The sequence below is a fragment of the Chamaea fasciata genome, unplaced genomic scaffold (genome assembly GCF_029207755.1).
Source record: "Chamaea fasciata isolate MVZ Bird 193981 ecotype frontalis unplaced genomic scaffold, bChaFas1.0.hap1 SCAF_6, whole genome shotgun sequence".
Classification (NCBI taxonomy): domain Eukaryota; kingdom Metazoa; phylum Chordata; class Aves; order Passeriformes; family Sylviidae; genus Chamaea; species Chamaea fasciata.
Window position 1 is genome coordinate 18548032 of NW_027094091.1, and position 20519 is coordinate 18568550.

The 20519-nt window shown below is 37.2% G+C and overlaps 1 protein-coding gene across 4 annotated transcripts in view; it reads left to right on the forward strand.

Annotated features, from left to right (window-relative positions):
• The window catches only part of STIM2 (stromal interaction molecule 2), a 68145-nt gene that overhangs the window by 38570 nt on the left and 9056 nt on the right, over positions 1-20519 (forward strand). For all 4 annotated transcript variants that reach the window (XM_066185583.1, XM_066185581.1, XM_066185582.1 and 1 more), the window contains 8 exons: positions 8121-8235; positions 12290-12401; positions 13056-13171; positions 14426-14603; positions 15509-15686; positions 16260-16427; positions 16624-16724; positions 16973-17211. In XM_066185583.1, coding sequence (XP_066041680.1) covers positions 8121-8235; positions 12290-12401; positions 13056-13171; positions 14426-14603; positions 15509-15686; positions 16260-16427; positions 16624-16724; positions 16973-17211 — 1207 coding nt within the window. The remainder of the gene's footprint in view (positions 1-8120; positions 8236-12289; positions 12402-13055; positions 13172-14425; positions 14604-15508; positions 15687-16259; positions 16428-16623; positions 16725-16972; positions 17212-20519) is intronic.

A 20519-nucleotide genomic window follows, 5' to 3' on the forward strand; every position in this document is an offset into this window, starting at 1 on the left:
CCCAGTACTTTGATTGTTTCTCTTGTACAGCATTTTTTATACTTTGAAGTGGAGAAAGTTAAAAGAAGATGCTAAAGGATTTATACATTGAAAACGTTTTATTAGTATTCAGAAGATTTGTCCTGGTTTCCAGTGGACCATCTTTATATCTGACCTTAAGTTTCTTCCTGTTCCAGAGAAACCACAGAAGCTACTCTAAAAACCTGTTTAAATGGCTGAAATTATAATAGTTGATGAGGCATGCTGTTCAGCTGGGGTAATTAGAGATGAGTGAAACTGTATGTTCAAACTACACATTGTGCATAAAATAAGATGACTTAATTGTAGGCCTTGTTTCTGCTAGTTCATTTTTTAATTATTGCAGAAATAGTTAATAACCCACTCCCTGCAAAGTTGCACTTTTCTACATATAATTTCCATGCAAATCAGTGATGAATATGTATTTGCATAGAGTGCTTTCTTCTAAGACATAAAATGCAAACCTGAAATTAATGAGAAATGAAGTTTAATTGCAAGTTCAGCTAGTAACCTCTGTTTTTCTTGTAGTGCTTTTACTAAATCTTTGCCATTATCTTAAAAGATCTACATTTACTCAACATAGTTACATAGTTACCTGATTACAGTAGGTCTGAATATGTACTAAGTAATGTCCTATTTATATTTCAGAACCAGATTTTTTTTGTTCTGTCACAGTGGGTAATGCTGCTAATCTTGATTAAGAATGAGGACTGATAATTAAAAAACTCACTTTATTAGAAGGAAAACTTACATGAAATACAAGGATTTTACTTAACAGCGGGGAATGGATTTTCTGTTTTATGCTGCATGGTTTTTACTTGCTAGACTCCTGAAGAGCAGCATATTGAGTATGTTGATTAGATGTTCATTAGCTTTTTACTTGGCAGGAAGAATGTGACAAAGTAGAATAACTTTCTGCTGTTTTACCAGCACTACAACAGTGTTACAAGGGTATATTTACACCAGGGAAGGAAGTTCTTGTAAATAAGTTATTTTGAGACAGGAAGGTAAAAAGAGGTAAAGATGTTGAACTATTTATTGTAACTATTTTAATTTGCTAATCCAGTTAACTCCCAACAGTGATTTCAAACATTTCATCTGCACGCAGTTTATTTTTCCTAATGTTTTCATGCCCTGTTTTAGGTTGTAGCTTGTTTTCCCTCTGTAAAATGAAGGCCCATGTAAAACCATTCCGTCAGGAAGGAATTTTTCTAGGATATTAGAAAATTCGAACAAAGACATTTCTTATTTTCTCAAAAATTGTCTGATACTGGAAGACCTTTGGGCATACTTCATGCAGACTGGAAAGAAACTTATATTTGACCTTGGTAAAGTTGATGTGAGGAAACCTGATCTAAATTTTTAGTGTGGGATTTAATAGTCAGCAAAACATGAGGGATTTTGTTGAAGTCTTCTAAGGAAGTTAGAGGGGCTTTAGTCCGAGCATGGAGTAGTTACTTTTTCCTTATTATTTGGTGTGGTACAGCAGAGAAAGGGAAAAAGGAAGGAAAACTGCTCTCTATACTTAATATGAGGGCAGGCTAATAGGAATTTTCCTATCAGACCTAGCTGCTGATATTATTACTTTATATGTCAAGGGTTGCAATTTTTTAAGCTGGTTTCAAGAGGCGGGCTATAAACGGGTAACTGAAAGAGAATGTGGTATTACGAACTGAGGTTTTAGTCATGTGTTGGTGGGAGGCTATCTGCCTCAGGAAGCATCTGTTGCACCATGGGAACGTGTTTTGTTTTAATGATGAGACACAAGCAATAAAACAGACTTATCATATGTTCACTATTTACATAGGTTTTTCCTGTCTCCAAAGAACTTCCATAAGCAGGTCCTACATAAAGGCATTTCCTCAAGGAATCTCTCTGCAGTACTAGAATAAATTGATGTTTTTGAAGTATTAGTATCTTACTGTGTGTCTAATGTTTCACCAAGTTAAAGGCACAAGTGAACAGTTTTGCATGGGATCTCTGCATAAATCACTTCATAGTTTGCTTAATTTTTTTTTAAGGAGTTAACTGGAATTGTCACTTTATTAAGAAAAAAATGCAAACTGAACAAACCCCATACAAAACCACCAACACCCTGCCCCGCACCCTCCTCCCCCCCCCAGAAAAGACAAAAAGGTACAGTAAGGAGAAGAAGAGGCTGCAGCATTGAAAGCATCAAAGAATAGCTTTTAGCAGGATGATCAAATAAGTTGGAACCTCTGAGATGATATGCCGAAGGGACTGACTTAAAAATGTTGCCTGGAAGAAAGAATCAAATAGATTCTAACTTTAGTGGCCTAAACCAGGGAAGATGATCCTCTTCTAGACAGTGATTAAAGCAGGAAAAGTAGCTAGCATGGTCTGGAATGGTAATACAATTATAGCACTTCAGCTGTATAAGTTTGATGATAGTCTTCATTTTGTTCTCTAGAAATATAATCTCAGCAAAGATGTTAAACTTGTTTTTTTCAAGTTCCCTTAGTATTTTGGTTTTGTCCTTGTCATTTATGTAACAAAAGTCTTTAAACTGGAGTTCATATTTTTGTAAACAACTTAAAATTTTGGTGTCAGCTGTTTAGGCAAAATTCTTCATGAGGTAAAAATATGTCTGCAGTGGTTCAGAAAATGAAGACATTAGAACTGTTTTTTCATGACACTGGGATGGCTCCTGAGTGTGTTTTACATCTCACTGTGCAAGACAGCCTGTTCCAAACATTCATCTTTCAAGCAAGGAGTTTGAGTTTCCTAACCAGTGCAGCAAACCTTCACCCCCAAAGCTATTGGGTTACTTTGAATTCCTTAATTTGTTGTGGCTCTCTTAATAGAGGTATTTTTGAATTAATTCTTTTGCATTCAACTACTAATGTATTTGTCCCCAGGCAGAATGTGTTTTAGTCTCCTGAAGTTTTGTAAGCAGCTCTGAACATGTCTAGACAATTTGTTTTTGCAGAGCAGGTTAAGAAGCCAGGTCTTGTGTGAAAACATTGATGGTGTTCACAGCTGTGCCTGTGCAAAGAAGCCCTACAGAGAGGCAGCACGTGTTATCATGGGTACAGTTGGATAGAAACCTGTTCCAACGTGGTTTGGACTAGACCTACCTCACGCCTTGCCTCCTTCGACGTGCTTAAGTTAATATGTAGCTGTCTGCACCTCTTTATTTAGTCCTGCTACAATGAAATGATCCCTTGGAAATTCTATCTTGGCTTTGCAGAGATTGCAAAGTTTACCTTGCAGTAGATAGCTACAGTTTTGTTTTGAGCTGTAGGAACTTTTTTCAATAGAATGTGTAGGTTACTTAATATATACTAAATAATACTTTTCTGGCTGTGTCCTACATTTTCCTAGTCATGATTTATTAATAATTATTAATATTATTAAGTATGTTTTCTTACTTTATAGCATCTTTAGAAACAATTTCTGTAGGGTAGGCAGCCATACCTGAATGTATGTTGCCTTTTAAAAGCTTATCCGCCATCATAATTTAGTCAGTATGTGTGACATTGCAATAGTTGTAATAAATCTTGTAGCAAATAGATGTGAAGAAATGTATTCAAAGGCTGAAGTTGTAATTTTTGTTGCAGGTTTTCCCTTTGAAGGGATAAACCTGAAGGAAACAACACTATTTGAGGAATAGATGCTCAAGAGTGAGAATAATACCTGGCCACCAGATGTTACTAATTGCACTTAAAGTAAACTTGTCACTTAGAGGGTCTATTTTAAGTTGATGAAACTGAAAATCAGTTCTGAGCCTTCACCCAGAACAAATTATAAACAACCTGAGAGTGCTTCCTGCTGCAATTAGTGAGTGTGGTTAATTTTACTTTTCCGGTGGCATTCTCAAGAGTATGTTTGTTTGTCCTACCAGCACGTCTTGCAGCATCTAAATTTTAACTTTTATTTTCTTTCTTTTTCTTTTTTTTTTTTTTTGGTGGTCTTGCTTCAGGTTGGTCTTTGGTTATAGTTGACTGGATTTTGGTGAATGTTATGGTACTAAAGGCTTTCTGGAGAGGAGGGAAGGTGGTTGCAAACCTGATCTTTGGACTTCTCCGGGGCTCCACAGGTCCTGTCCCCTTCAGGCAGCAGAAAGTTTCCTTTGGAGTTACTACACTGCTGAACCTTGGTCTTTGGGATGTTAGTCTTTGTAGAGGTGCAGCTGTTACAGTACTTCTGGGATCAAAACTGTAGTTTCAAGTCTAGGTGTGGTGGATTTTTATAATTCTATACTTGTTTTTAAAGTAAGTGCTTTGACAAATGATTGTTTTTGTTTCATACAAAGTTTTTAGGTAACTTCTCTTCTGCTTTCTTGGTTTCAGCCCTGTAGTCTTAAAAGAACTTCTCCTTCCCGAGTAATTATGTTGGCTAAGATAATACTTAGATGTGTTTTTCTTAGAGCTTATTCTTTTAACCTCCCTATTTAGAGTTATTTTTCTAAACTTTTCTTTGTATACTTAATGACCAGGGCAACAGAAGAGAGATTAGCTGCCATGACAAGGAACAGAAAAAAATCCTCTTTTTAGCTAGAGTTGTTCTGTTTTTGTCTTTCTTCAATTTAGGTCTCAATTCTTTTTCTTAAAGAAGCACTTCCATATTAGGCCACTTTTGAAACAAAGATCTTTTATACAGAAGAAAGATGTTTGATGTTGCTACATACCTCTTCGTTAGCGAATGCACTTACTCTCTGAAACACCATGACCTCTTTCCAGATATGTGCACTGTAACTTCAGTGTTGTGAACTTGTGGTGTCAGAGAACTTCCTCTTTGAGGAAGTCATCGTGTTTATTTTCACAGGACCTGGGAGGAGTGCGGGTAGGACAGAAGAGGGGCTTTTCACCTGCAAGAAGTTCTCGTAGGTGTACAATCTCTGCCCCTGAGGAGTAACTGTACGGGTTACTAACTGCAAGCTGCTTTCCAGTTTGTGTGTTGACACTCCCTTTTAAAAAAGGGACGCAGTCAAATATTCTGGTCGGTGTCTGGGTATAAACCAGGCGCGCTCTCCGCCCTTCCATCTCCCGGGGAATGATCCCGTGCCGCGGACTCGGCTCCGTGGTTCCCGTGCGGCTGCTGGCGCGGGGCCCGCCGCGCCCTCTGCGGGCGGCGCGGTGGAACTGCAGGAGGAGCCCGCGCTGCGTCCCGGGCTTCCCTCGGGATGTGTTCCTGTAGGGCCTGGTCCTGTTAGGATGGGCGGAGGTGTAACACCTTAAAGCTTTTTGTCTTCAGTTGGCATCTTCCGTCTCTTCTTTACTTCTAACAATGTGAGCAGTATTGTTAACAGCAATTCAGATTTTCCTTGACAGCACCCGTGACTGAACAAAAGTTCTCATCCTTCAATATTTTTACAGCCTTTACTGACAGCTATCAGTAAAGGTAGGAAGTTCGCACAAAAAAAAGTGGTCTGGGTTTTAGCTGAGAAGATGCAAAATTGGCCCAAGCCTGTATGTAAAACATTCTGTCCCTCTTCAGCAGTTTGGTCACCCTGCAACACTTGTTTTGAAAACAAAAGTCCATATCTGACATTTGGAGTCTCTAAGGATAGTGCGTCATCAGTCACTAGAAAGCTGAAGAGTGAGTGTTAGCATTTACCTTAGCCCCCGTGTGAAAAAAGATAATATTTACAGAGAGGGACATATAATACATGTTTTTGCTGCATTTTTCATATGTTTTTTGCAAGTTCCTGAAATACACACTGGAGATGTGAGCTGACAGTAGATACTTGCAGTCTGGAGGGAAGAGGTAAGGTGGGAAAACATCAGTTCTTTCTTGCTGCTCCATCTGTATGACTGCACTATAATAATCTGGAAAGGCTTAGGGGACATTGGTGGATAAGAAAATTGTTTTGGTTTTTTCCCTTATTGATTAGTTTCTGGTCTTCAGTTTAGCCTTTAATAAATACAGAGTGGGAATGAACAAGACAATTCATCTTTTGTTGCATGTTGCATGACAATTGTAGAATTTGCCAGCTTCATGGTAGTATTGCCAATATGGGAAGTATTCAGAGTTCCCACTTGGATGATGGAATATGCTACAGATATTTTTATATTTGCATACAGTTACAGCTTACAGTCCTGTGCTTATTAAACCTTTTTACTGTTGCTGATCCATGTTTTTTCGGAAGTTCTGTAATTGCCTTTGCCCCAACAGGCTGCTATTTTCAGTTCGCATATATTTCATAAGTTCCTCATATATTTCTCATGTATATGCATATGTGTGTATATATATTTATATCTCGATTTCTGTCATTCTTATACACACGGGGAAGAGAAGCTAAAAATGCTTCTGCATTTTGTATGGGCTAAATGGAGCTATTTTAGGAATCAAAAGCCTTTACAAAGCTAATATCTGACAGTCAGAAATAGTTTCGAAGTAGTAGATAAATACGAGAAGATTTACATCTAGTCAGTGTTTTGATACTATGGCTCTGTGGTTTGTTTAAGGTGGGCAACTAGTATTTTGTCCCAAGTCCATCAGAGGAGAATCTTGAATCTATTCATAGTTTGACATTCCCTTACATTCTAATAAAAAGTTTTTAGTCAGGGAGACTTGGTAAGTGTTAGCTTTTGCTTGTGTATTTCTGCTATTGTATTCTGTTCCTTTTTATTAAGAGTTAATATTTTTGTTTAACGTTGGCTACTTTGCAGTATCTCCTGCAGTTTCTAGATGGTATAATCTCTAGATTTGTTAGAAATGAAGCCTTTGTTAGAAATGGAGCCTTTGCAGGATGCTCTGCACTTACTACCTGGACTGAATTTTAAGAATTGAGTTCTTACGCAGTGCATTGCTAACTTGGCTTTCTTCCTCACCTCTCTTGAATTGAAGTGATATGATCAGCCGTATAAAAGGCCGTCATGACTTTTGACTTAGCTGTCATGACTATCTGTAGCTGGTTTTGTTTAAGCAGCTTCATCCTTCACGAACTGCAGAAAGCAAGCTATCTACTGTGGAAGATTGTTTGGTTTTCTGGTACTGTTAGTACCAGATACTACTTTTCTGATACTAATACTGAAGTCTTCACCCACGGAGACTGTTCATACAATACTTTCTGGGACTGATCCTTATGAAAGGTTTCCACTATTAACAGGAAACCAGTATTCCAACTTTTCTAGGCCTTTATGAAATAAGAAAATAGAATGAATTTTACAGTTCCATGGCTTTTCTTGGGTATGTATTTGGAGAACTGTTTGTAGCAACTTGTGGAATACTGATACAACACTGCCATCATAAAATTGTATCACAGAATCATGGAATGGTTTGGGTTGGAAGAGACCTTAAAAATCATTTAGCTTCCAACTTCCCTGTTGTATGCAGGGACATCATTCACTAGATCAGATTGCTCAGAGCCCCATCCAGCCTGGCCTTGAATGCTGCCAGGGATAGACCATTTACAGCTTCTCTGCACAGCCTTTGCCAGTGCCTCACCACCCCTCTGTATATCATGATTGCACGATCTTCCTTTTTATAATGTTTGCTAAAAGACTTCCTATTAATTACTGAAAATGAAGTAGCTTTATGTAATGCTTCTGTGCTTGGAGTGTAACCACTGAGAAATGAATAGCAAGCAGAAAATTTGCCCTCTGATGACTTCTGCTTTTTAATTTGATGAATAGAAGTCAAATTTTTGTTGTCTAATCAAAAGACTTTAATACTACTTAGTAAACAGCTTACTCTCATCCCTCAGGCAGTTGCATTTAACTGGTATGGCAGGATTCAGGCATTACTCATCCAAAAATGACTGACATACTTTCAAATCTTACATGGTCTTACTTTCAAGGAGGGGAAGTTGGTTAAATGTTGTCAGAATAAAGAAGTGTACCGTGTGACTGTGTGGTGTGTTCCTGTAATCACTGTAAATCTGAGGCATGGTAAAAATGTTAAACTTAGTACACTAGAAACTGCATTGTCAGTTTTTCTAGGATTTAATAATTGTGAAAAACAAATCTTGTAAGAGTGTTTAACTTACTTTCTGAGTCTTTGATGTAGAAAACTCAGATCAATTCTCTGCTGCTTGCATGGGGAAGAGATAGGAAAGCCTCTACCTGATTTCTGTGTAGTTTCTCTTCAGAAATTGTCATTTAGGCTTTAAGATGATGTCTTTCTCTTTTCTTCAGTTTCTAAGGGAAGATATGCAGTACAAGGATGCCTCAAATAAACACAGTCACCTGCACAGAGAAGACAAGCATATCACCATTGAGGATTTGTGGAAACGCTGGAAAACGTCTGAAGGTAGGTAAAGAGGTATAGCTGAAAATGATGGTGGCTATTGACATAGGTATAATTCGACAAATTTTCCACCAAGTCTAGAGTAGTGAATGAAGGACCTCTTCATAAATCTGTTTTGACACTTATTTATAGGCATACATAAACCTGATACAAACTCATCTAGTCCAGCTAGAGGTGATTTCCTCTTCATGTGTATTGTGAGTAAACTAAGAAGCTTACATGAGGTTCTAATTTGTCAAGGTGTCTGGTGCAAGTGCTGAATTCCAGGTTAGCGTGTTTTTAATTAAAATAAACCCTAAGGGTTTCTCTCAAGCTATATTAAAATATTTTTGTATAGTATTAAGTGGAAGATTCAATACACTTTCACTTTGATTTAAATTTTTGAGCTACAAAGATCTAGAATTCCTAGTCCAAAACATTTTTGGAAATCATCTTAAACTTGGGATACAGTAAAATGTACTAACAACAACAAGACTACAATTTAATTTGGTTTAGTTAGAATGTTCTTTTTCTGACCTTTGAATTTTTTAACGTCATAACCTAATCTACAGAGTGCTCTATTTAAAGGAGTGACTATGAACTATCATAGCTGTTTAAAATGTAGAAGATGCTGCTCTCTGAAAGTCTTCTGACTTCTGTTACTATGTGTTACTGTGTTCTTTAAATGTAAATGCCTGTATATGTTTGTTGTATGGTATTCTTTGACTGTCTCCTCTTCTAACTTAGCAGTATTTATACACGTACTGCAGAGTCTTTCAGCTATACAAAAGTAACAAACTTAGTAGCTATGGTTAGGTTAATATCAAAAGAAAATCTTTAGTATTTTTTCTGCAAATAGTTTTGGGTGTGGAAAAGGGGCCAGGTGAACATTTGGTTTGATGTCTGAGTTACCAGTCTTTGTACAATTATCTTTGGAAGTTCTCTCATTCGATAGCACTCTCTTGCCTTCTCTTTTTGCCCCTACAATGAGCTGTGGTCATGTGAATTTGCTGTCTGAAGAGTGGGGCATAGGTGTTTAGTCTCAGTTGCAAGTGGACTGTAAAATCAGTCCAGGGCCTTCAGCTGGGTAGTTCTCTGACCTGTCTCTGTGAGTAGGGTTGGATGCTGCATTCTTAGTGATGTAGCATTGTCCCTTGGGACTTGATTTTGTAGCAAAGTAAAAACTGTTGAGGTCAAACCTGGAGTTCCTGAATGCTTGGCTGTTGTCAGACTAATTTGAATCTTGTCAAAACCGAGTTGTTACAAACAGCCTTTAAAAAAAAAAAAAAGTGCCTTTTTTTTTTTTTTTTACTTCTATGGCATATTTAAGCTTTAATGTATAGTATCTCCTATAGGCTGCCCTATAATACAAAGAAACCTTGTCCTTGCCTTGTATGTGTACCTTTTTCCCTCCCCTCCCTTAATTCTCTTTCCCTCTTTGTGGAACATAGGAGGGGACTAAAGTCTGATATGTTATTTATTAGGGGTAAAAGATACAAAAATGGCTCTAGATTTGCATGTGTTGTATTCTGATGTACTACTGCACAAGTGTTCTTGCAGCAGCTGGGACTAAACTGCATACCACAAACGTGTTGTGGTTGCCTTGCTCTCTAATCATTTGCTGTCTCAGGTTTTAAATATCTGGAAGTTGGAAATGCATGCAACCAGGGCTTGGCTGAGGATGAGTTACATAATGTTGCATACTACTGATGTTACTCCTGAAGTTCCTAAAAACTAGGTTTTGAATCCCTTTGTGTGATATGATAAATTTAACACAAAAAACTGGTAAATAGCCTCATTATCTAATTAATGTGGGTTAACAGTGAGAAACTTTAATATAGGGCCAGTTTAAAGCTACTTTTGCTGTCTTCACCTTCAGGTATGTTGGTAGAACAGTTGAAAAGAAGTAAGAAAAAGTCCCCAAAACCCAAACTTGTGGTCTGAAGTAAAATAGCTGATGGAGGTCTAGAGACTGAGTGCTGCTTTGGGGTGTGAATACTGTGCCTTCTATACCCGCCTGCCCAAAGCATGTTGCTGACATCCTCTCTCTGAAGATATCTCTTTGTGAAAAGAGGTGTGAGAGAGAAGGATGTCAAATATTCCAGAATATAACTGATTTGTTTGGGAAAATTTCCTTGATAGCCTATGAAAAAAACGTCACACCAGTCTAAGCATTGCAACAGATGCGATTTGCTCTATGGTAAACCACTTTAATGTGTACCTCAGTTCTTTCAGAATAATATGTTTAATATTACTACTGGATTATAGAAACCTATAAATTTATGTAAAATTTGGCAGTGTCTACAAAAATCTTTCAACAGTAGAAGTGAAAAGTCTCAATGCTATTTTTAACCCTTCACCCCAGCTTATAGACTCAGTAAACTGTGTGGCTTCTGAAATTGAGTGTTCTGTACTGTCAGTGATAGTCTGCAGTGTGTAGTGGCTACTTTTGGTGGCTTTTTTCCTCATGTCACAACAAAACAATGCTTTTACTTTGAATTAGTCTATGAACATATTTCTAGAATGCAGGTAAGGTGATATTTTTCTGGATGCTTTTACCACTCTTTTGAGACTTGTAATGAGCAGTCAAATGATTTGTTAATCTGATTGCTTATTATCCTCAAAACAGTTAAGAATCTTTGCAATGGGAAAACTACCTGTTTATAAATGGTGCCCAGACATTTTGCGTAAAATCTTAGAGTAATAAGACGAAGCAGAGTCTGTTTCAAATCAATACCTGGCTGTAGCTCACAAGGAGAAAAAGAAATAGGACAGCATGCTGGGAAGGTTGTGTAGCCATTCTTATGGATAGACAGATAACAAGAGTTTTGTATTGTGAGTTTGTTACTTGAAGCTGTAAGCGAGTCTGTGAAATGTGTTCTTTCTCTGCCTATTTGGAATGATAATAATCTAAAATGTTTAAGCTTATTTCACAGCTGTGCTAGTGTAGACAAGAGACCTAGAAGTCCTTATTTCAGTTACAGTGTGAACTGAAATATGAATTTGAACTCATAAAAATTTCCATTGCCAGCAGCTTTACCTGTCAAGCTTTCAGCAGAGCTTTCTAAAGGATTATTGTCAAAAGTCACCACTGACAATGTGTCCTAGTGATAATCTCTACCCAGCCCTGTCACATGCAAGTAGTTCTAGATAGAGAAATGTTAAAAACCCCCCGTTTTTCATGTGAATACATGTCTGTCCAGAAGGGGGCTGTCCCTGTTTCTTTCATAAGCAGACAGACTTTTGCAGACTCATAAATGGAGTGAACAATTTCCCTTCAATTTTGTCAGTGTGAAGCTGTAAACTGTAGCAGCTGGTCTGTGAGGGATAGAAATACGGGGGTTTTTTGTGATATCTGTGGGTATCATTTTCTTAGTGCATCTGTAGCTATGAATGTTTATGTAGAGTGTTGCTTTTATTAAGGAAAATTGTTAATTATTCTCTGCATATTTTAAGTAATTTTTCTTAGACTATTTTTGCATGTAATTCCACTTTTCTTGGGCATGTTCAAGAGAGATTTAATAGTTTTCCTGTTAAATTTCTTCTGTCTTTTGGTGTTTTCTTTCAGTCTCCTCTCTCCTCTTGTCAGCTCCCATTTTGTGATTAGTAGGCATAAACCTCTAAGAAAATTCTTGTCAAAACAAGTTCTTGAAGCGTCATCCTGGGAAAGATCTTGGTATAGTGCCTCGAATGGTGACAGCACCAGCTGATGTGTGTTTAGTTCTGCAAGGGTAGCAAGGACAAAGGAGTTGAGGCTGGAATTGGTTTAAGTAGATGAAAGTCACAAGATGCTGTCCTGATTTATACTAAAGCAAAAGACTAAATTGTTCTGTGAAAGTTTTAATAAAGAAGTACTTCTATTGGTTCCATGCTTGTTTGTTTATAGTTTGCCTAAACTTTCACAGGGGAGCATGTAATGAAGAAGGCAAAATGCCAGAAACACCTTGGTTGTGGTAATTTTTCTGGAATTATATTTGGTTAAACTCTTTTGGTTATTGTAATCTGCGTTTTTCTACTGCTTGTCTTCTAAGATGTTGATTTTTACTAAAACCCTAAGTTAACTGAATTTTTCTTTCAGTTCATAACTGGACTCAAGAGGACACTCTTCAGTGGCTCTCAGATTTTGTTGAATTGCCCCAGTATGAAAAGAATTTTAGAGACAGCAATGTCAATGGAACAACACTTCCCAGGTGAATATATCTTCTGGAGTAGTTTCAAATAATTCCCTATAGGTTGCTGCATTAGTCTATATGGTAGGAACAACTGTGTGAACCTGAAGTCTAACAAGATACAGTCAAATGCAAGAAAAGAGAAGTGTCCTTGTAGTTTTGAAGAAGTGGCTGCATTTTTTTTCCTGCCAGAATATTTCAAAATACAGCCTTCATAAAAGTTTTATTTCTTTCTGTGGAAGCTCTTATCAAAGGTCACATAATTCTGTGTGGTAGCAAACTTCCTTTGGAACATGTTTTGATCTGTTGTACGTCTGTATACAACAATGTAACTGTAAAATACCTTTCCTGGAGCATCAGTACCACATCTGAGTATTGTGTGTATTTAGGAGTTGGTGTCACAAGTCTGTAAATATACCTTTAACTATGCAAAATGGATTTATTTAATGATTTTTTTCCAGAAAGAAAAGAATAGTTAAATGATTTAATTTTTTCTTTTGGCATTTGCTGACATGCATTTATATAGCATTACTGTTGTATTGTGTTTCTCTCTCTTAATTGCATAGCTGTAATCTATATAACTGTGGGAAATGCTATTGATGTCTTTTTTTTTTGCACAGATTGATTGTGAATATTGCTTATGGAATAGGTAACATTTTGTCTTGTCCTTAACAGGATAGCAGTAAATGAACATGCTTTCATGATCTCTCACTTGAAAATAATTGACCGGAGCCATAGACAGAAGCTTCAGCTTAAAGCCTTGGATGTTGTTTTATTTGGACCTCTCACCCGTTAGTAACTTTTTGGAGTTTTTTTTTCTTATCTCTTGATTGTAAGAATTCAACAGAGCATATTTTCCATGACACTTGATACTGTAGATAGGACAGCTTATCTATTTTGTGGATGTGCTGATTGATTGCTTGGCATGTGTTGTGGAACTCTGCAATGAATTAAAAATGGTTGTTTAGGTACTTTGAGCAGAACAAAGGTTCATTTCTGAGTGTAAGATCACGTAGAAATTTTAGTATGACCCCACTTGACAGATGGATGTTGGCTTTTGTGTCACATGAAGTGTCCTCTAAATATTTTTGACTGTTTAAATTAAATTTATAGCTAAGGTTACATTCACTTCTCAATTAGCTTGGACAGTGCAGCTGGGATGGTGAAATGGGAGGGGATGACCTTGCCCAGGAAGAAAAAAGGAAATGGTGATGCAAATCCAACACCTGTGTTTTTTGAGTTTAAGTGCAGTTAAATTTAATGCACGAGTTCCACATCTGACCCATTTATCCTTATGCAGCCATGTCCATACCACATCACCAGTTCCCTGCACGTTCTGCATGCTTGCTTGGACACATTTACAGCTCTGCTCTGGTACTGTGCATGTCAGGTGTTCTTGAACTAGTCAGGCCAGATCTTAGCTGGGGATTTTTAGGGGGAAAAAAACCCCTCATTTTGTATTAGACCTTTAATGCTCACAGAAACTGTTTTTACAGAGGTGCAAGTGGCTATGAAAGTTGTAATAACAAAGATACGTTATGTGAATCTTGGATATGAAAATTTGACCATCCAACGTTTACTTTTAAAAAGTGCTGTTGTTACCATTTTAAAATGTACTTTATTTTTTCCGAGTGCATTTTTAACTCAGCATAGGGTATTCAAGAAGGTGCAGACTGGGGACGACTTGCTTAAATCTAATTACACCTCCTGCTGGCCTGATAAAATGCAATTGTGAAAGTCTATTTTAACTCTTAATAAAGATACAGAGTATGTACTTGTAAAGGAGTTTAGTAAGCTTTTCTCAGTCGAATGAATGTTTTAGTATAGATTAAGTATATTATATTAGAGTACAGCTGCTTATGTTGTATAGAAAGTGCTGTGGAATACATTTGAAAGGTAGTTGTTGAAGGTGGTTTGAGGTAAATGAGCTAGAATTCTGTTTAGCATCAGGGTCTGTCACCTTTTAGGCCGGGGAGAGGGGGGGAAGGCCTTAGTCTGTTGTCTGTATCATGAACTAGTTAATGATGGTGTTGTTCTCTGCACAGGTCCCCCTCACAACTGGATGAAGGATTTTATATTAACAGTTTCTATAGTTATTGGTTTTGGAGGCTGCTGGTTTGCATATACACAGAACAGAACCTCAAGAGAACATATCACAAAAATGATGAAGGACTTAGAAAGTCTCCAAACAGCAGAGCAAAGTCTTCTTGACTTGCAGGAAAGGTATAAAACCTAAAAGAAAAAAAAAAAGTTGTCCTTTTGTTTTGAGGTTAAACACAAATGTAGAACCTTTACAGTCTTAAGTTTGTTGCATTAACTGCCTTTGGATTTTGTTCATCTTCCCTTTGCATGGAAATTGTGATGTCAGTGGTGCTGATTTCTTGGGTAGACATTGCTCCTGGATATTTTAACAGTTAATACAAACTTGTGGATGAAGGTAGAGAATAGAAGCTCAGTCTCTTTTCCTACAGATTTGCAAATATGTATTGTTATTTTCATATAATTACAGTTTAAATAGTTAGGTACATGGGAATGAGAACATTTTTTCTCTTTTAGAGCTTTTAAGATTGAAACAGAGCCAAACTGATTAGTTTCTATTGCACATATAGCATTGTGAGAGTTGATAATCTGTGGTGCACCTGTAACACAGTTGTCTATAGAGACTTGTGTTTTGGTACTACACTTCTAATGATGGTTTACTTAGAAGTTTGGGTATTTTGCCTGGTGTGGATATCACATTGTGTGATGTAATTGCTGCTGATTCATGAAGCTTGCAGAGTTTTTATTATCACAGAGTGGTTGAGGTTGGAAGAGACTTCTGGAGTTCATCTTGTCTGGCCCTTCCTGCTCAAGCAGGATCATCTAGAACAGGTTGCCTAGGACCATGTGCAGGTGGCTTCTGAATATGTCCAAGGATGGAGACTCTACCACCTCTCTGGGCAACCTGTGCCAGTGTTCAGTCACTCTCATGGTGAAAGTGTTTCCTGATGGTCAGATGGAACCTCATGTGCTTTGGTTTGTGCCCATTGCCTCTTGCCCTGTAGCTGGATGCATTTTGTTTTCCTGAGGACTGCAACTTTTAACAAATATGCTGTGTATTTTCTCATATTTTTTGTTCAATTGTGAAGGCTTGAGAAGGCACAAGAAGAGAATAGAAACGTTGCTGTTGAAAAGCAAAATCTTGAGCGCAAAATGATGGATGAGATCAATGATGCAAAACGTGAAGCTCATCGCCTAAGGGAATTGAGAGAGGGAGCTGAATGTGAGCTCAGCAGGCTCAAATATGCAGAGGAAGAGTTAGTACAGGTATCTGCCAGCTGTTCATAAATTTAGTGTTGACTTTAACTCAGTCCTAGTTTTATTAGATCCTCAATAGTGCTTAAAGCAGCACTGCCCAAATGCTGGATTTGAATGGAAAAATTCTGAGAGTGCTTTATGATTGTCTGTTAATCATGCCATTATCCAGTAAAATAATCCTGAATCTATTAGAAGCTGTAAACTTGGTATATTAGCTCATCATAATATTTTGGGATCCACTGAGCAAAACTATACACAGAAGCTTTTTCTTTATCTTGTTATCAGAAGAGAGAGAGTACCTTTGTTTCACCTGAACAGCAATACATTTGGATTTTTGTACTAAAAAATTATCATCTTACAACAATATTTAAACTTCGAATTAGGAGCTATATATAATTGGAAAAATATGGAAGGTCATATGCCAAATTTCAGAGATGCCTGATCTGCATACCTGACAACAATCAGCACACACCTAAACTCTCAGGTTTTGATATGGTGCTGTGGGGTGTAAAGGTGCTTATAATTCACCTGTTTGTTCTAATGATACTTTTGGTGACACTTTTATTTCTTCTTGATTACTAGGTTCGTATGGCTTTAAAAAAGGCTGAGAAGGAGTTTGAGTTGAGAAGTAATTGGTCTGTTCCTGAAGCTTTGCAGAAGTGGCTTCAATTAACACATGAAGTTGAAGTACAATATTACAATATCAAAAGACAGCATGCAGAAATGCAATTAGCAATTGCTAAAGATGAGGTAATAAATTATTCTTCAGCTACTTAAAGATTTTTCTGTTCTGTTGCTAGAGAAATGAAATAGTAAACACAAAGCAGATAAGTATTTGTGCTTTTTTCTTCTCTGAATTGTTTGTTACTTGTCAATATTGCTAGTGTTTTGTCATCTGTTAAGTACGCTATTAGTTTTATACATTTCACTTTACTTTGCTTTTTAGGCAGAAAAGATAAAAAAGAAGAGAAGCACTGTATTTGGAACATTACATGTTGCACACAGCTCCTCCCTGGATGAAGTGGACCATAAAATTCTTGAAGCAAAGTAAGAGGGTTACCAGGACAGGATGCATATTCTTTCATGATTATTTGCTCCCAGAACAGTGACATTTTTGAGAGTTATGGAATTGCGTGTTTTAGTGGTTTTGCACTTTAGAAAAGCAATTTAAAAAATACTAAGATGTGAATATTTCAATAGCTGTAATGGATCTTCTGGTATGCTGGAATGAATGTGTTGCTTTGCTTTATCAATAAGAACAGTGTATATAATTTAAATTATATTCCTTTCTTCAGGAAAGCACTCTCTGAGTTGACAACGTGTTTGCGAGAGCGTCTTTATCGATGGCAACAGATTGAGAAGATTTGTGGTTTTCAAATCGCCCACAATTCTGGGCTACCAAGCTTGACTTCCTCTCTCTACTCTGATCACAGCTGGGTAGTTATGCCTCGAGTTTCCATTCCTCCCTATCCAATTGCAGGGGGAGTTGATGACTTAGATGAAGACACTCCTCCAATAGTTTCACAGTTTCATGGTAAGTGATAAACTCAGTAAAAAGAAAGAGGAAAAGCTGTGGGGATGTGGGATTTTTAAGTCAGGTGGGAGAAGAGTACTGAAGTCAAACAGGATTAGATCAAAGTCAAAAGGACCAAAATTCTTTGTAGCATTTCAGATACTAGATCTAGTGGGACTTACATAAATGGAAAATTGGGTTTTGCAATAAAGATAACATGAAGAAAAAGCCTTTATTTTGTTTCAGTGGGAGAGTAGGACAAATTCTGCTAAGGTTTTGAAAGTTTGTCAAGCTTGTCAGCCTTGGATTGCTACTTAGACAAAAGTTTATAATAAATAATGCTGAGTGTGTTAGCTCATTTATTCTTTCAGATGGAAGGGACAAAGTTAGTCCAGGGTTCCTTGAGCTATGAGGAAGATCACATCCTTTGGGAGGCCCCATGCTATGTAGCCTTGCACACATTCTTTAGCGGTTGGAACAAAATCCTGTTGTTGTTTAAGTGAAGCTTTCGGGCAGAATTTGTTTGTGTTTGGATACAGTGGGTTGTTTGAGTGTCCATCAGAGAGGCCAAGTTCTGGAGGGAGAGGAATCCAGCTTTGGTTAAACTATGATCAGAAGATGTACGCTGGGGTTTCAGACCACCCTTGTATCATGAGTCATTGTGTCAGAACAAGAGCCTGTTTCATGGAGATTGTGACTAACTTGGACTCTAGAGGCAAATCAAAAAGTTGAACTCCCATGCAGCTATTGAAACAAGCTGTTTTAAGCTGAGGAAGGAGTACGAAGGAAAACTGTCATGTGGATACATTTTTCTTCCAGGGATGGGATTCACAGAAGAAATTCAAACTGTATTTTAAAATAGCATAAGGTCGCCACTTTACTGGCTTCACTTAGTGTGTCTTGGGCACTTGTTTTTCTTCTAAATGTACCAACCTTTTTTTCTGCAGATCACATTGAAAAGTTCATATTTAATCCTCTTGCAACAAGCTCTTATCATTTTTAAGGAATGCTGTTCTTCTAGTTGTGTTCACTGCAAATACTTTGATTTAAACCCTAGCAACAAATTTATTGGAGACCCAATAAAATATGGATGCCTAGAGTTAGGCTTCCAATTCTATATAGAGAAGCCCGTGGTCTGATTTCAGAATGAAGAGCTCCATTTATTGTCATGATTTTCCAGATGGTGTACAATACCAACACTTGGATATGTGTAAAAGACTTCAGACGTGTGGGATTTTTACTCTCCTCATTTAGCTCTTGCTTAGAAATGAAGCCAGAGAAGAGAGTGCAGTTGATTCAAAGGAACTGCAATTAGAAAAGGACTGTACTGTTTGTAAGAGCATACTTAGCTGAAACTTTACTGTATGCTTTTGCAATTATGGTTTAATTTTTTTTTTTTTTGCAAATATTTCTTTCTCAGTGATGAAAGTAATCTGAATCTTAGTAACACTACAAAAGCTTTTTTTTTTCTTCCTGAATTTTGGGAAGGAACAAGAACCTGGTGTTGTCAAGGTTATCACGTGACGGAAGTAGCTAGTCCTTAGTTTACTAGCTTTTAAAATTTCTATTTGGTAAATAAAACATGGAAACTCTTAGGAGTGGGGAAGGAGAGGAAAAGATGCTAAATGATCTGTTGCTGAAACTAGTGTTGGGGAGTCAAATTATTGTAGGTTAGTTCAGTAACTGCTGAATTATTCCTATCCTTTAGACAAAAATAACAAATACACAAGGAAGGACGAAGCAAAATGACTTCTCTTGGTCATGAGGCTTCAGGCAAAATGCATTGTGCATTTTAAGAAAGGGGCTATTTCAGTTGCTGGATCTAAAGTGGACTGGGCTATTGCCTTCCCCCAGCATCCTTTGGACTCATAAGATTTAGAAAATTTGAGATCTGTTGGTCAGGCTTCTTTGTGCCAGAGCAGTTGTGTTGATAGGCTAATATGGTGTCAAGTAATAGAGCTGTTTGATCAATCTCAAGCTTAGGAACATAAATGGATTAAGAAATACTATTTGACACTGGAAAAAAGTCCTTACAGCAGGAAGGCAGTAGTGAAACTTCTACTTTGCCATTGACTGATTAGAATTCAACTGGTTCCTTGATTTAGTGAGTTTCTTTTGCACTGAAAGATTCTACATGTTTAATTCTCATAGCTGAATTCTTCATATTCCTGTGTATATACACCTACAAAGAATCAAAATGCTTCTTACTTCTCTCACAACTCACTGATGGTGCAATCTTTTTTTTTAATACCAGCAAGTAGGATGGCGTCTGATTTACCTAGACCTGTACCACAAATTTCTTTAAGAGATTCTTATTCTCTTATCTCAGTTCACATTTGGTCTTTGAGGAATTTTTTTTGTAATGACACAAGAGGATTTTTGAGATCATGATCCCAACATGCTTTTAAGGTCAATAGGGAATTCCTCAAAAGTAAAATTAGAAGTTCGAGTTACATGGCAACTCTCATGTCAAGATTCTCAAACCTTTCTTTCCTGCTCAGGAGTGGAAATAAATCCACGTGTCGGCAAAGGTGCAGTTATTTACGGTTTAGTCAAAGTTCTGATTTCCTGTACTAAAAGGGAGTGGACAACTTGTCCTTTTCTGAGATTCCAGGAAGGGAAACTGTAACTTACATGATGATAAATTGGCATTGCGGAAAATAAAATGTATTTTGTCTGGCTAGACATTCTTGTCTACAAAAATAATTGAAGGGATTTTTAGTGTGTTGTGTTTGTTAAAAAATTGAACACCAGTAAGGGTCTGGTGCATCTTACATAAGCAGTGATGCATTCCATGGGACAGTTTGAGAAGGGGTATGAAACATCCTGAGACTTGTAACAGTTAGCTTGAAAACAGGTCTGTAGATTTATTTCTGTACAAGTATTGCTGCCTAATAATCTTTTGAAGGAGGAATTGGATTAGGAACATTGGAGTTTATCATTTCCTGTTGGGTACTTTGCTGATGAAGTCTTGTGTGGTTGTCTCCACCCATTCTTAGTATTTTTCCTTCCAGAAGTTCATAACTTGCCTGGCAAGACACAATATTATCTATAAAGAAGTTCTTGAGCTTAAAAAGAGGTTGAATTATGTATTTTCTGTCATGTTACACAAATGAAATTGGTCTTCTCTATCTAACCTACTTTTCAACTAGTGTAGTATATATCAGTTGACTGTTTGGTTAGTCACACCAACATTGCAAAACCTTTACATTTTCTTCTAACCTCCAAATCACCACACAGGATTAAAATACAAGACATTGTGTAGCGTGCTAATTTCAGCACTGCTATTTTTAGTTTATGAAGGGTTGGGAGTTTCAGTAGAATCTTTC